At 41.4% G+C, this 16,701-nt stretch overlaps 1 protein-coding gene across 1 annotated transcript in view; it reads right to left on the minus strand.

The window, feature by feature from the left end:
• Positions 1–16,701, minus strand: part of CNTNAP2 (contactin associated protein 2) — a 1,951,112-nt gene that overhangs the window by 637,639 nt on the left and 1,296,772 nt on the right. Inside the window, exon 12 of the mRNA XM_073239854.1 lies at positions 8,346–8,465. Coding sequence (XP_073095955.1) covers positions 8,346–8,465 — 120 coding nt within the window. The remainder of the gene's footprint in view (positions 1–8,345; positions 8,466–16,701) is intronic.

The raw sequence follows: 16,701 nt of genomic DNA on the forward strand, positions 1-16,701 counted from the left end.
AACCTAAGTGTCCATCAGTAGATGAATGGATAAAGAAGATGTGGTACATATACACAATGAAATTTTATTCAGCCATAAGAAGAAAACAAATCCTACCATTTGCAACAACATGGATGGAGCTAGAGGGTATTATGCTCAGTGACATAAGCCAAGTGGAGAAAGACAAATACCAAATGATTTCACTCATCTGTGGAGTATAAGAACAAAAGAAAAACTGAAGAAACAAAACAGCAGGAGAATCACAGAACCCAAGAATAGAGTAACAGTTACCAAAGGGAAAGGGGCTGGGGAGGATGGGAGGGTAGGGAGGGATAAGGGTGGGGAAGAAGAAAGGGGGTATTATGATTAGCATGTATAATGTGGCGGCTGGGGGAAAGGGGAGGGCTGCTTTGCAACAGAGAGAAGACAAATAGTGATTCTACAACATCTTACTATGCTGATGGACAGTGACTGTAATGGGGTTTGTGGGGGGGACTTGGTGAAGGGGGGAGCCTAGTAAACATAATGTTCTTAAAAAAAAAAAAATGGGAGTAAGAGTATTAGCTACCTTGTGGGGCTGTTGTAAATTACCAGATGGGTTTTTGTGTATTACCTACTAGAACAGAGCCAGGCATTTAGGTAGCTCTCCATAATATATATAGCTGCAAGTTTAGCATATAAAATCTTTATCACGCATTTCCTAACATGTTAGTAATTCTTTTCACTAGCTGGTAAGGAATTTTTATTTTTCCATACCTATATTTTCAAATGTTCTACATTGAACAATATATTAAAAATTAGACAAATAATAATAAGCTTAATATTTTACTAACTACATGTGGTGCTGTTACTCAGAAGTCAAGAATAAATGTAGCTGGAATTACGAGTCCTATACAAAGGCACACAGGGAGGGGCAGTAAGAATATAAGGATGGTCCCTAGGATTCCCAGCACCTGGTGTACACTCCTGCATGATCCCCATCCTTGAATATGGGTGGGACTGGTGAATATGATGGGGTGTTACTTCTGCGATTAGGTTACTCTGTATGGCATCAGTGAAGAGATATGGCAAATGTGAGTGAGGTCCCCAATCAGTTAGACTTGAGTTACTCAGAAAGGTAATTAGAGCGGGTAGCCCTGACCTCATCAGGTGTGCTCTTGAGACAGAGTCTAGAAGTCAGAGAGATCCTCTGCCTGCCTTTCTCTGAGAAGGACACATGGCTGGGACCAGGGAGCGGCCTCTAGGAGCTGCGAGCAATGCACAGACAACAGCCAGCAAGAAAATGGGGTCCTCAGTCTTACAACTGCAAGGAAATGAAGCCTTTCAACAACCAGAATGAGCACAAGAGAGGCTCCCAAGCCTCACATGAGGCTGTGGCCCTGCTGACCCCTTCACTTCAGGCTGTGAGGCCCTGAGCAGCCGACCCAGCTACCCTGTGGCAGACTCCGGACCCACAGAAACTGGGAGATGATAAGCTGGCATAACTGTAAGCTGCTAGGAAAATGAGCATGCTGGAGAAGAACTGCTTTGCTTGGCTGGGGATGAGGGTGAGGGCTGCTGGCAGTGTAGGCTCACGAGACTTTACACTCGAACCTGAACACACACACCCATGATACGCATCGCCCAGCCACACTCCACCACTGAAACTTCTGAGAAGCATGATAGTAAGGAAAATGATAGTAATGAGTACAAGTGCTTAGGAAATGAGGAACAGGCTCTCTGTATAAATATTAGATTAAAAAGACACCAACAGCTTTTACCATTATAGAGGATAATAGAATTTGATCAGCTAAATCCCAGGGCTTTATAAAGCACAAATTATGTAAACAAGCTTAATGGCTTTTTGATAAAACTATAAAACTAGTGCTAGGGAGAGTACAGGGGGGTTCCTTATTTGGACTTTAAATTTTACATGCTATGGTGCACATACCTACTTAAATTTACAAAAAATTAAATATGCATGCAAACAGTTATAAAGGGCATGAATCAGAGTCTGGAATTTGAAGAAAAACAGTTTTTGATTTAGGGACAAGTAGTGAGTTTCAAAGGATAATGGCGGGATCTAGATTTACTTACTATAGTTCTTATTAATCCTCAGACAGAAAGAAATAAATGAAGCTTTAAATGTAAGCGTTCAAGGTTTCTATAAGAAGACGTTGGTAAACATCTTAAGGCAACAGAAGTAAGGAGCTTCAATGTGACGAAAACATGCAAATAAAAGAGATAAACACCCAAAATATGTGATAGTACACAATCATAAAAATTATAATACTAGATTTCCAGAAAGAAAATAAGAATGGAGAAGGAAGGTGAAGATAACAATGACCATGTTTTATCATGCGCCCCAAGATCTGAAAATAGAAACCAGGCTTTGGCTGCCATAAAATGGTGAATTCTTCTACAAAAGGTTCAATGAATACATTCGCCCCTTAGTGTCAACTGTACGCAACTTGAAATGCTCTGTCATTTAGGGCACCTCCCAATTTCCAAGCAGTGTGACTCTGAATGGCAGATAGATAGTCAAAAGAAGAACTTCATAGCAGAACTGCCTTATGAGGAAAAATCAAGAGTGTCAATTTAGGTCAAACTTGGCCAAGAAATGTATAAATTCAAGCTTGTTTGAGATAAGACGATTCTGTCTGTAAATTACCTGACTGCCAGTAGTGATATTTTTCTTTCATGTTCCATAGTAATAACAGAACTTTTCTTTTTCTTTCTTTCTTTCTTTTTTTTTTTTTAGCATGGAAGGCAGTGTAGAGATCAACCCATTTCAATTCCTACATTTTATTTATAACGAAACTGAGACAGAGAGATTAACGGATATGTCAAAGTCCTATAGGGAATTTGAGTAGTACCTGCCTACAGGACAGCTCTACCAGGTTGGTTACAGGCACACCCCTTTCCTAATCTGCCCATGGTCTTCTGTGCCCCATCTCATGGAGTTACCCAAGGCAGAAACCTGGGAATCACTGCCAACTCCCATCTCACCAGCACAGTCTGGGCAACTCTAAATATCCACCAAATCAGTGTCCTCCTCCACCTGACTGCTACCTGACTGCCACCACCTTAAATCTCAGTTTCAGCTCCTGCTTGACAACTAACTTGTCTCCCTGCGTACAGGAGAGTCACCTGGGTGTCCTTTGGAGAGTCCTCTTCACAGTTGCCTAAACATAGTATTATCAATTGTCTGCTTTTCCCTCGGGACCAAGTTTCAATTGCTTTGCGTGCCCACTTGTTTTCAAAACTCAGCTTGAGTCAGCTGCACCATGGAAGCTTCTGCTCGTCCCTGAGTCCAGTTCCCTAAAGTTATCTCTGCAAGCCCTTTGCGGGGTACTCATCACTTCTGGCCCCACCACATGCCCTGCATCCCGGAGGCTGTTGTTTGCCATAGTTACAGGTAGACTGCCTCATTGACCCGGAGTCCCTTTCCATCCTTCCTATCTTGTTTCATTCTCTGGGACCCAGCAGCCTCTTCGGTGTCCACACAAATGACCCACTCTTCCCCCATGTGCTTGTAGACACTTTCCTTCCACCTATTCTCAGTGACATTCTCTCACACGCTCACAGAATATTCATTGCCAGAAACCTGATGTCTATCTATTGAGTTCCTTCCTGAGATGCTTTTCCCCAATTTACACTGTCCCCTAGGTGATATTATCGTTTCTTATATGTTCTTATGCTAACAATTAGCACATTTATATCTGTAACCCAAACATCTTTTGGGGGGCTTATCTAACTGCAAAATGTATATATCTCAATTTAGATCGCACACGGCACTTCATATTTAACTAGGTCAAAACTGAATTCTTGAATTCCCACTTAATCTGCTTCTTTCCTTAACTTTTCATATCTCCCAGTTATTCAAATCCATATATTTGGAAGTCACATATTTAATAACTGTCTTTAACCATCCTTATCCAGTCTGTCACCAATCCCGATGGCACCGCCTTCAAAACAGATCTAAAATCCATCTCTTTCTCATCACCTCAACTGTCACCAGCCTAGTCCAAGAAGGAGATTTAACAACTTCAGGACTTGGTTCCATGTTCTCACCATCGCTCAGGGCAGCCCAAGTGGTAGTTTTCATCAAGACCCTCTCATTCTCTGGCCAAAAAGCTCCCCAAGGGTTCCCACTCACTGCACTGAAAAATGACTGAAAAGGGGGAAAACAAGCATCTTCATTGGCTGGTCCACTCTGACCACCCCCCCAACACCCGCCCCCCTTTCGAGTGCCTCCCCCAGGCCCACTGTCCTCAGGCCACTGGGTTCGGTGCCTCAGGATGAGCTGATCTTTCATGCCCTGGGGAGGTAATGGAGGGCTCCTTTCCCTTCCACACCTTTTTGAGGGCTTTGTCTCTTTCACAAGTTAGATTGTGGCTAACATGTTGCTTCCTTAGAGAGGTCTCATCTAAAATCACCCGCCAAAATGAATCACTCCTCACGATTTCATTACTTCTCTTTGCAGAAAAATTACTTACTTATTTTCTTTTTTAACACGCATTTTCATTATTGGTTATGAATTGTGTGAAGGCATTTATTATATCCACTTATTCTCACGTGGCCCAGTTCCTGGTACATAGTGAATACACAAATGAAAAGTCCTGGAAAAAGGATCCTAGAGACATGCTCTACTCTTTTTTTTTTCTTTCCATAAAGACCAGGGAGAAACCCACACTTTTCATTTTTTGTGTGCGTATTATATGTTTTTTAAAATTTTTATTTGAGGAAATGTAGATTCACATGCAGTTGTAATGAAAAGTTGTGCCCTTTATTCGGTGCCACCATGGCACACCTTGCACAACTACAGGACAGAAAGACAGCTGGGATGTGGACGCTGCTGCCGTCAACACACCAAACACCTCCATCAACACGGGGATCCCCCATCCTGCTCTTTTAGAGCCACGCCCACTTTGCACTGACCCCGTCCCTCCTTTGACCCTGGCAACCATTCATCTGTTCTTCATTTCCGTAATTTTGTCATTTCAAGAGTGTTACGTAAATGAAATCATGTAATATATAATCTTCTGAGATTGGGTTTTTTTTCCCTTAGCAAAATTCTCTGGAGATTCATCCACACCGTTGCATTGCATCAATAGTTCGTTCCTTTTGCTGCTGGCTAGTCCTCCACGGTACAGAGGCACTAAGTCTTTTTAATCATTTATCTATTGAAGGACATCTGGTTGTCCCCAGTTTCTGGCTATTCCCAATCAGGCTACTATGATCCCTGTGTACAGGTTTCTGCACGCACACAAGTCTTCATTTCTCTGGGATGAATACCCAAGAGCACAACAGCGGAGGCATACAGTGATTGCATGTTTTGCTTTTAAAGAAACTACTGAAGTGTTTTCAGAGTGGCTATCTCTTCCATCCTCTTATTGATCCCAACCACTGAGCTTTTAATTCTGGTTATTGTACATTCCGTTATGGAATTTCCAAATGACTTACATCTTCTATGTTTTTGCTGAGGCTGTTCTTCATATGTGTCAAACATGTGTCATATGTGTTCACTGAAGCATTTTGATGGTGACTGCTTTAAAATAATTGTCAGAAAATTCTAGTATTTCTGTCATCTCAATGTTGCCATCTATTGGTTGTTCTCTTCCCTTTAGATTAAAATCATCCTAGTTCTTGGTATGATGAGTGAATTGTGTTTGAAGCCTAGACATCTTCACATTATGTAATGATACTCCGTATGTTATTTAAACATTCTGTTTTAACTGGCTTTTCCCTTGGGCAGAGGAAGGAAGGGAGGTGCTGTCTCATTCTACCTGGTACGGGTAGAAGCCCAGGCTCCCCATTTGGCCTCCCTTGACACCCAAGGGGAGAGGCTGGGCTGAGGTGGGAATTCAGGAACCCCTGTGGTCCACACTGACACTTCCGTTGTGGTGGCCTCAATATCTCAAGGCACAGGTGAGAGTCCTGACTCCCTGGGCCTCCTCTGGTACCACCCCAATGTCGGGGGGACAGCACCTTGTACTGGCGGGCAGGAGTGTGTGTCCAGGCCCCCAGCACGGTCTCCGCAGGTCCTGTGGAGGAACAGATGCGACTGGATGGGGAGAGCGAGAGCCTGGCTCTCTACCCGGCATTCTCTGTGCCTTCGCAGAGGCGCTGCTGGGCCCTTCATCATCCCCTCCTGGCCGATCCTGGCATGGGTGGGGATGGGGCATTGGTTTTTCTTTCGGTCTTTGGCTGGAGTAGAGCATGAATCATCTGAAAGTTCTCTGTCTTGTCAGGCTGCCCTCTTCCCAGTTCCATGGTTACAGAGAGCAGGTTTTCCTGGGGTTTTGTTTGTACACATTGTCATTTCCAGATTGCCAGCTTCTATGCTTTCTTAATGATCCAAGTTCATGTCCTTTCTAGATGAGTGCCCGCTGGCCTTCAAGGGTCCTTGAGCACAGTGATGCCCAGGTCTTGAATGACAGAAGAAAAATATTCTCACGGAAGAAAGTTGTGCTGTACTCTTCCCTGCCCAGACTGCATGGAGAGCAGCAGGTTAAACTGCTCTTTAAGGAAGACAGTGATAGGCTGGAATCTGTTTTCGAGGGAAGGCTTCAATTCACAGAAAGGTAGTATCTCCTGAAAGTAAACCAGCCCTTCATTTTGTGTGTGTTTTGGATTTGGGGGATTATATACATTATGGTTTTGTTTTGTTTTGTTTTCTAATTCTCCACTGGGACACATATAGGAAAACAGCATAAAATCTTAATTGTCCAAGTTTAGTCACCAGGTGCCCTGATTTCCCTTGATGTTAACAGTTGACTTCAATTGCTCTACATATGTATATATTAGGAGAATTGCTAATCAAGATTAAAATAAAGGTAAACAAGAAAGTATCTGAGCGCACTGACAAGTCCAACAATCAGTGCACTCCTAGAACAAGCTTCCTGGGAGCGGGGTCACTCGGGGTCACTCTCCGGGCATGCCTAGAGCTCCGGCAGCAGAGGGTGTCTGTGAGCTGACAGCTCCCACTTTACCGCCTGCTGCACACACTCCGTCCCTTCCCGCTCACTGCCTCCTTCTGTGCCACGCTCAGCCTCCTGATGCCGCTCAAAGTTCTCCGCTGGGTCTGCCTGCTACGGCCTGTGCAAGATTCTCGGTCCCACTTGCCCAATCCCATCTCCCCCTCACACCTACTGAATCCAAGGCTCCAGGGCTGGACCCAACAAGTTTATTTGGAAAAGAAGAATATCCATTAATTATTCTGAAGCACAGCCAGATTTAAGAACCACTGGCTTCAAAGCAGATTTGAATTCTGAATCATGCCTGAAAATACAACCAAGTTTCTTCAACTCTCCAGTGCTCTAAAAAGTGCTGCCGCTACTCCCGGATAACCATGGAAAGTTTGCTTTGTGTCAGACAATATGCTAAGAGCCATATGTAGGTTATCTTATTTCACTCATACTACAATGCTATGAGATAGATATTATTATTATTATTAATCCATTTTCCAGCTAAACAAACTGAGGCCTGCTGAATTTAACAAAGTGAATAAGGCACCCTGGATTATTTATCTGGTGATTATTAATGGAGACAGGATACATAAGGGACTTAGCATGGCACCTGGCCCGTGGTAACAGGCCCTGTGGCTCCTGCCAGCAACATCAGAGCATCTCTACCACCGCATGCCTCAGGAGTTCACATCAAAGGCTGACCCTCTCCCGAGCCGGCAGATAGTGCCTGCCTTACACTCACCTCCAGGTTTTTGGAGGGTAACACGTTACCAAGTGTCTGATGGAAAATCTGATCTTATCTTAGATCTGTACATCTTATACTCTGCTGTGGGAACTTACAAGAACCCACAATCTCATTTCATAGCCCTGAAATTAAATATGGGAGTAAATAAAACTAGGTTTTCTTCTCCAATGGAAAACCCCAGATAAGTTTCATGAAAGCTGAGGGTAAGTTTTGCTTTTCCAGAATGGGGTTTCAGTGCTCAGAAAGCCTCCTTCTGTAACTAAGGGGAAGAGAGAATGTCTGAGTGGCCAGCAGGGCTGTGCGGCTGCCTGAGCAGGGACACCACATTGCCCTGCAGTCGACTGCTGGTGGCGGCTGCTTCACGGGCCAGTTCTTTCTGTGGACTTCAATCTTGCAATTCCACTCTCTGAGTTTCTCCCCTACAGAGTAATTTTGCTAAGTGTTAATTATTAACTGTTCAAGTCAGAAGGCAGACTTTTTAAAAAGTGTAGTGGCGGAAGATTTTATTGCTTTAGAAAGATATTATACTACGTTGCCTAACAAGTCCAGCACTATTTAGCTCATGACATGTTGTGCTAAGAATGGAGCATGAGGAAGTAGACTTCAGCGGTGCTATTTATTCTCAAAACACAGAAAGCAATCCTCATGAAAGATAAATATGGCATAGTTACCTGTCATGTTGCAGTAAACTTTCAGAGGCCCCAGAGGTCCACTGCCATCAGGATCTATCCAATAGTAATTCGATGTCTGGCCTAGGTGTTTATACGCTTCACAGGAAGGCTCGTAGATGGCTGCAATGAAATAGCCTGCGTGAGTACAGCGCAAGACAAAGGGGTCCCCAGACAAACGCCCACGTGACGTATCCAGCGCTGGCAAACCACTCTCTGGAGTGTGTGTCCTCGGGTTAGAATGAGGATTCTTTTTCTCGACATGCAAATGCATGATTTGGTTCTTACTCTATAAGCATTTCTGACCTAACAAACAAAGACAGTAAGTTCCAGCTGTGGCTTTACAGTTGGGGAAAGTCCAATACAATCACTCGTTAAATGTAAAGTTTGTTGCCCTGGGGCTCAAGATCAATGAAAAAAGTATTTCGTCTATAGTTATTTATAGACATCATCTTCTTACTATAAACAACTTTATTTTGAAAGGCCATAAATATCTGCTGATTTGGTGGGCTATCAACTGAGTGATCAGAGATCTTTGTTTCTTACAGACACAGACACACACACACTTTTTGGTGTAGACAGTATAAATTTCCCTCAAATCTTCCTTTGTTTCAGGAAAAAGGAACCATATATCTCTGCTTCATTTTACTTGTTTCAGGTGCTTTACATCGACTCCAGCTTGGCCTCAATGTAATTAACTTATGGGTTCTTTTGCCTTATTTATCTTTGGTGCACATATTTCTGATAGATTTTCTTTTTTCACAAAGACCGCACCTGTTGTCAGAGGCACTAAATGGACATGGACCCATCTCCTTCATAGTTAGAACTCCTAAAATGGTATTGCAAAAGCTTTTTTTAAGCAGCTCCACACTGACATTTATAACAAATTTGAAAAATGTCTTTACATAACTAAGAACTATTCTTGCAGAAATCTACCTGATTTAAAGTGGTGGAGTAAAACGCATCTGAATTCAAACTCAGATCTGTCGTTTGTTGAAACATTAAGCAGGAGGACTGATTCTGGAACCCACTTTTCTACCCTTTTCTTCCATGTTCTCTGTTTCTTCCTCTGGCTTTCCATGATTTCCTCTTTCCAAAGATGTTAGACCTTAAATTCTATTTCAACAATACCCTTGATGAAAACAATCCTAAAACTCTTTGATTTACTTAATCCTTCTTTCCTTTCTTCTGTGCTTCTGTGAACCGTTGCTGAGGGCCTGTGATGTGCTGAGCAGAGGACTGGGCAACACAAACACAGCTGTGAGCAACCCAAATAAAGCACCTGTGGAGTAGGGTCTGCTCACTAATTATTTTGGCATTGCTCATGCAAAACAGCTGCTGGAAGGATGATGTTGTAAAGTCACACAGAACCTGTATACCTTTTGTCCCAGTATAATAGTTAACATGCCCAAATTCAATCTCCCAACTGCTTTATTTGGATAATAAACTATGGTTGTCCTCATTCTGAATGCCATACCAAGTAAAATACTGCAATAAAAGGCAGTGAGGAAGTATTTTGAAATTTTAAACACAATGATGTCATAATCAGACATAGGTTTTAGAAAGAAAACTCCTGTAGCAAAACCATAGATTTTAAAAGAAGTGATTGAGAAAGTACGGACAGCATTCAGACCATTACTGGCATAGGACAGTGCAAAGGTGACCAGCGCTACATGAAAACATGAAAAAAGATGAAGCTACATAAGAAAGGATAAGGTAGATGGGACCGATTCATGTGTTTTTTAAGATCAAGTGGGCATGAAGACCCAGGCGGTGTAGGTGGTCGGAAAGAAAGGGAATGGGGAGTGACCTAACTCGCAACCTCTGAAAATAAGCTAACTGCCTTATTAACTTATGAATCTTTTTCCAGATTCTTACAACTTTTGTGTATAGCTCAAAATTAGCCAGAGTGTCAGGTTCAAATTCTAAAGTTTCCCTCTTGGTCGCTTTGGCCAATCTGCCATTAAAACCTTTCACCTTTCTTTTCTAATATTTAAGCATCAGTCATTCTCTTTCCACTGCCAACATGCCAGTCATCTTTCTCATTGTCTGGTAGCTGGTTTACAACAATCACACTATTAATTTGTTGTCCTACCCAAATATCTCTTTACTTCCCACCAAATTATGCTTTTATCCAACGTTAGTCTAGTCCTAAAACATAACTTTCATTACATTGAAAAATGCATCATGGTTCTTCAGTATTTTTGATATTATTACGTCCCAGAACACCATCTATGCATTCAAGACCTTCCATAATGCTAACAGACCTTTTTTTTGGTTTTAGCAACTTAAAATGTCTTCTTACCATCCAGTAATGCTTTCATTAAAATGCCAATTACATTACATTAAAATGCCAATGTTAGCCTGAACTCTGGTCAGGCACATCTGACTCAGGAACTTGCTCACTTTTTCTGGGTTTGCCTTTATCTAAAATATACTACAAGCCTTTTTCTCAATCTATAAACCTCCTCATTCAGAGTTAACTATTAATACAGAAGTGGTAAGAAACAAGGCTCTGCAGCCAAACAGACGTGGGTTGAAATTCTGACTCCACAGAGGATTATGATACAACAGTGGCCGAGTTCCCTGGCCTCCTAGCCTTGTCTGGAGAACAAGTATCATATTACAATGAGAACTGGAGGAAATAATCAACATAAGTTTCTTAATACTGTGTCTGGCCCATGATAAATATTCAATAGGTAGAATTTTTATGATTAATATAATTATTATTTCAGTCCTGCTCCCATGCCCCTTCCTGAAGGAGACTCTCCCTACTCAACAGCTCTACCTCCCTCTCTGTCCGGTCCAGGGCATGCAAGCCTCATCTCAGGGGCTGTACAGCTTGATTAGAGGACTTGATTGACTGTTGTTAATTGAGTTTCATATATGAAATGTTTATGTCCTAACAAGACTGTGAATTATCTTGAGGGGAGGGTCTAGAAAATGTATTTTTCTTTTCAACTTCATATAATCTAACATGGTAGATGTTTAAGAAAAGCTGTCGGAACGAAACGTGACAATGTATCTGTTTTTCATCCTATTTTGATTTTGATACATGATTAGCAGGCTATCTGAAGAAGCATATGCATGTGAAAGCATGAGTGGATGGTGGGAAGTGTGGGTAACTGATTTTCTTACGAAGCACAGAGGCATTTTGAAGAGGGCTATAGACCAAGTCAGTGACTTAAGAGCAGTGTGGAAGGCGTTGTGGATGAAGGAAATTTGGGTAAGCAAGAAACTTTTCTTTTTTTTCAAAGTGTGACATTATTCTGATTGTCTTTAACCTGGAACAGGCTTATAGTTGCTTTTGCCTCATCAACACAAATGGAAAGCTAAGTATTTCAGCACAAACTTTATCATGTGTGAAAATCGCCTGGAGAGCTTGTTAAGACGGGGATTCCTGGGTCTCCCTCAAAGATTCTGACTCAGTAGAGAACTGGCAGTTCTAACAGGTTCCGAGGCAATGGGTGCTGTTGCTGGGGTCCTGACTGCACTTTGAGAAGCATGACTCTAATCCTGAAAGAAAAAGCTAACTCAAGAAGGGTGGACTAATTCTTTATTTATATTTAAACATACATAGGAGAAATCGGTCACTCAAAGGCAATACAGTAAAATTTTAAATAAAGTATGACTAGAACGCCACCTCAAAATAATTTTTTAAAATGGAATGAGATATGACAGTCTAAATAAAACACATTTCAAAAGAAATAGACTTGGATGAATGCATAGAAAAGTATTTGGGAAGAAATACACCCGAACTGTAAGTAAGAATGGTTTTCTCTGGGAGTAAGATTATGGATGACTTGAACCTCTTTCTTTTCTGTGTTTCCCACATCACTTTATACTGTGCATAAGTTCTGTTACCATTTAAAATACACTAGCAAAATACATTCCTGGCACTGAGGTACAATGACATGGAAGGCTGCGATAGAGAAGCATTGCATTCATTTTATAATTGAATGAGAAATTAAGAGATTTTCATTCAAGTCTCCTGTCATTTACTACCTGGAAAGTCCCCTTATTTGATTTCTCCACTGTAGAATGAAGGCAGTGATGCCTCCTTCATCAAGTTAGTGTGAGATTAATGAAATCAAACACTTTGTAAACCAAACAGCACTGAGAATACTGAAACTTTAATGCAGAGAATGAGCTAACCAGACTCAGCCAGTTAACTGTACCCAGTGGAGTCCTAGCGGGATGGCACAATCTGAGCACGTCAAGCCTGCAGAGGTGACAGAGCATGAGGGCTAAGGCAGCAGCCGGCGAAGAAAGAGAAGGATCTGAGCCATTGTCAACCACTGAGTTTTGCCTGTAGACTGCTGAAGAGCAGAAAGGTGATTGGGCTGTTGGCAAGGTAAATAGACTCATCAAGTCCATTGATTTACTGGAAAAGTAATTTGTTTCTGTTGCAACTCCTTGTTCCAAATAAAAGGTCTCATATTGTCCTACTTATTTTAAATATGAGGTCTCTTCTTAAATCTCAGATGCTCAGAAATATCACTATTTATTGAGTTTCATAGCATGTAAGTTTCCAGGAAGTGACAAAGCATACAGAGCTTATTCATTTTCATTAAATAATGAATATTATCTGGGTAACATCATATTAGGACAGTGGAAAAAGACAAGTACTATTGTGTTAGTTTCATTTGGCTGAGGTAAAAAATGACTGAACAGTGGACTAAAAACAATACAATTATGATCTCACAGTTCTGGATATGAGAACTCTGTGGTCCTTCTGAAAACTCTAGGGAAGGATATATTTTCTGGCCTTTACCAGCTTCTAGAGTTCACCCACATTCTTTGGCTCATTGTCCTGGTTCCCCATCTTCTAAGGTGGTGAAGTCTTTCATGCTCCATCACTCTGATTTTCTGTTTTCATGGTTACATCTCGTTATTTGAAGGAGCTCTGTGATCACATTAGGATCACCCAGATAATCCCCGATAGTCTTATGTGAAGGCCCTTAATTTCATCAGAAAGTCCCTTTGCCATATTATGTAATGTATTCACTGGTCCCATGGATTAGGACATGGACATATTTGAGGGGAGAGAGTATTATTCAGCCTATCACACTATGAAAAACAATATGAGGTCTCTTCTTAATGAACACACTTTATTAAGCACCTAATGTGCCCAGTATTGTTGCTTAACAAAACAAGTATGAAGTAGAATAATAAAGGTGGAAGAACAAAGTCAAATGTTTGTACTGAACTGTGAAGGTCTGTATGGCCTTAAAGATTGCGACCTTCAGTAAAATACTAACAACATATATGTTCTCCCCCATCCCCCACCCCACCCCCCGCCAAAACCAAGGTCAATAAGGGGGGAGGCAGGAAGGCTGCCTCTGCTCACATGCAGATGTGGCATGAGGCCTCTGAAGATTTGCCAACTCACAGGCAGAGAGAAGAGCAAAGAATTTAAGACCAGAGATACACAGCTGGGAAACAAAGCAGCCATTCAGGAATGGTCAGAGGAAGGGGGAGCACTCAGGAGCTGCTCCTCCCAAGCAGAAGAACCCCCAAGACGCCTGAACTGCTGCAGAAAACAGGGACAGGAAGCAGGTAGGGAAAGTGGCGATGCATCCAGTGATCAGATTTGGGGGACTTTTTAAATATTTCAGGGTGGAGGTATCTGTAGAAACCAGATTACAGGGAAAGGAACTAGTTGGTGGAATTGGACAGTGACCATTCTATTGTAGGAATCTGGACCATGAAAGGAAAAGATACAGTAAGAATTGATAGAGAGTGCTGAGTTCACGTGAGGGAGTTTATGTTGAGATGTATGAGATGGAGTCCTCTTTTTTTTTAAAAAAATGGTATTTCTGATTATCAGAAGAATTTACATTTTTGACAAATTTTGGATAAGTAACAAATTATAAGAAAGAAAAAGACAACTTCTTTTCCTGCCTCCAGTAGCCAGTTTTGGGGTGCCTGTATTTCTTTCTCTTTTTGAATGCTGGGCCCTTCTTACCTCTCTTGTAGACCTCGTTCAAGGGTATGAGAACTTACTGTAGCCAGTCAGAAACCAGAACACGTAACGGCCCCCTGCCCCCTCACTTTCTGACCCCACGAAGCAAGCTCTAAAGTCTGATGGCTGATTTTACAATCCTGAGAATCTATACCTTTGCCTGTGAATGCATCTTCCCCATCACTGGCTACACTCTTATTTCAAACAAAACTAAAAGAAAAAAATAGTTCCTTTGATTAACAAAAAAAGTGCTTTTCATTATTGTTTTATTTGTGTTTTTTGATAAAGAGCTGGAAAATGCATTTCCAAATGTATACTAGAGAGACTTTTAAAATCTTTTTTGTGAGGTATGTAGTTAGGACTTTTGCCCATTTATATGTCAACATTTTTTATTGACTTAAGTTGGTGTAATGTAAATCAAGACTAAAATCTGTGTTCTGTCATATTTGTCTTCCCTTTTTGCCTTATACCTTGAATATGTAGTTTTTGATGTATAAATATTACATACCACCAAATCTATTAAGATTTGTTACTTAAAAATTGTTTTCACAGCTTTTAAATATATATTATCCTCCATTTATGACAATAAAGGCCTTGAATATCGTGTTAGAAGTGATTGACTAAGACATATATACATATATGATTAAAATATCCAGGCCCCTGGGAGTGGAGGGGAAAGTACAGAACCCCCCCTCAGACTCAGGAGGAGCCAGCCCTGCAGATGTCTTCATTTTGGATGTCCAGCCTCCATTTCTGTGAGGTGATAAATCTCCCGGAAGTACCCATTTGTGGTGCTTTGTTACAGCAGCCTGAGGAAACTAATACAGACACGCAGCTGCCAACTGACTGGCAGGCTCTCCTTACCCTCTCTCTGAGCTTTTCCAGCTTTTTTATTAGTGATGTGGAGGAAGACACTCTACCATGTCTGAGAGAAGTACCTTCCTGATAAAACAGTTCCTTCTGGCCGGTATGTGCAAGGCCTTACGCAGGTGTTCTGACTAGCACAAAGCATGAGCTCTCTAGAGCTCAGTTGCCATGGATGAGCTGAGGAAGGCTTGCCTTTGAGAGAGGCAATTAGGCACGTGGTGTACATCCTTCCTGTTATTACCGTCTCAAGCAGACAATTGCTAAACGTGGCTGAGGATGAAACATGCTGGAAAATTAATCACAAGTCAAAAATGAACACATGCATACAGGTTATCTTTGAATCATCATAAGTAGTCTTTCCCTGATTGCACAGAAAGGGAAAAGTTCACTTCTAATGAATGGATATAAAATTGGGAAGAAGCATAAAATAATTTCATAGTCCATTTGCTAGTAAATGCTGTTACATGACATTTTGGGAATTGATAGTTTGTGAATGATTCTCCACTGTTTTGCTCTCTTGTAGCGGAGGGACCACATACTTAGTATAGACTTACTAGGGGGATCAGGTGACACGGTGCTAAAAAGGAAGACTGGTTTACTGGAGACTGTAGCCTTGAACTAATAAGGAAGTCTTTTAATGTGGATGTCATAAAAAGCAAAATATTTCAGACCTTGAAAGGGGCCTGGGCCATCTCTGGATGGGTGGTGGTTACAACAGGATGGTCTCTGGAGCCCTTCATATTCTCATCCCTTTTAATCACTAAGTCACCTTCTGATCTTAATGCATCTCTCAGAAATAAGTTTTTCTATTGGAAAGAGATATTACTCATTTGAAATGATGGAACTGACTTTCTGATCTCAATCAGACTTTAGTGAATTTGGTTGGAGAACTAGTTTTTCCAGCATCTCATTATTTCTGGGAAGATAACTACTTGTGTACAGGCAACAGTGGCCTTGAGACCTTCCCCTAAGAAAGCTCCCTAATTGTGGGGCGAAGCAATTATTTTTAATTAGCACAATGAAAGCTTCACAATACCTAGGTCCTCATTAACACTTGAATATTAACCTCGTATGTTCTCTGTCTCTTTCGATTTTTTTTTCTAAGCTCGATGAACGCCCTGAATAAACTACATTATTTCCCTGAGGAGCTACTGTTCCATAATTGGCACATGGAAAATGGGGGTGGCAGAGAGAGTGTGGGATTAAAGACGAATATTCTGCATGCTTATACTATGTCATCATGTTTCCCTGAATGCAGTTTCTGCAGGAGACGTCACTCATCATTATCCTCTAATGGGTTTTTCACCTGTCCAAGTCTCAAGGGAATAGGGCAGTTCAGAGGGAAAAAAAGATAAAGTTTTGATTTCCTGTTAATAAGTCAATAGTTTATACTTCTCTTATTTGACAAATCCTTCAAGACATTTTTGGAAATCAGTGTAAGACTGACATTTATGATTTCATTTCTTCTCTCTCTTTTACCCACATCCATCCCATTTCTGCTTTTTGTTTGATTCTTGGCAAGTCCCT

The sequence above is a fragment of the Manis javanica genome, chromosome 6 (genome assembly GCF_040802235.1).
Source record: "Manis javanica isolate MJ-LG chromosome 6, MJ_LKY, whole genome shotgun sequence".
In the NCBI taxonomy this organism is placed as follows: Eukaryota; Metazoa; Chordata; class Mammalia; order Pholidota; family Manidae; genus Manis; species Manis javanica.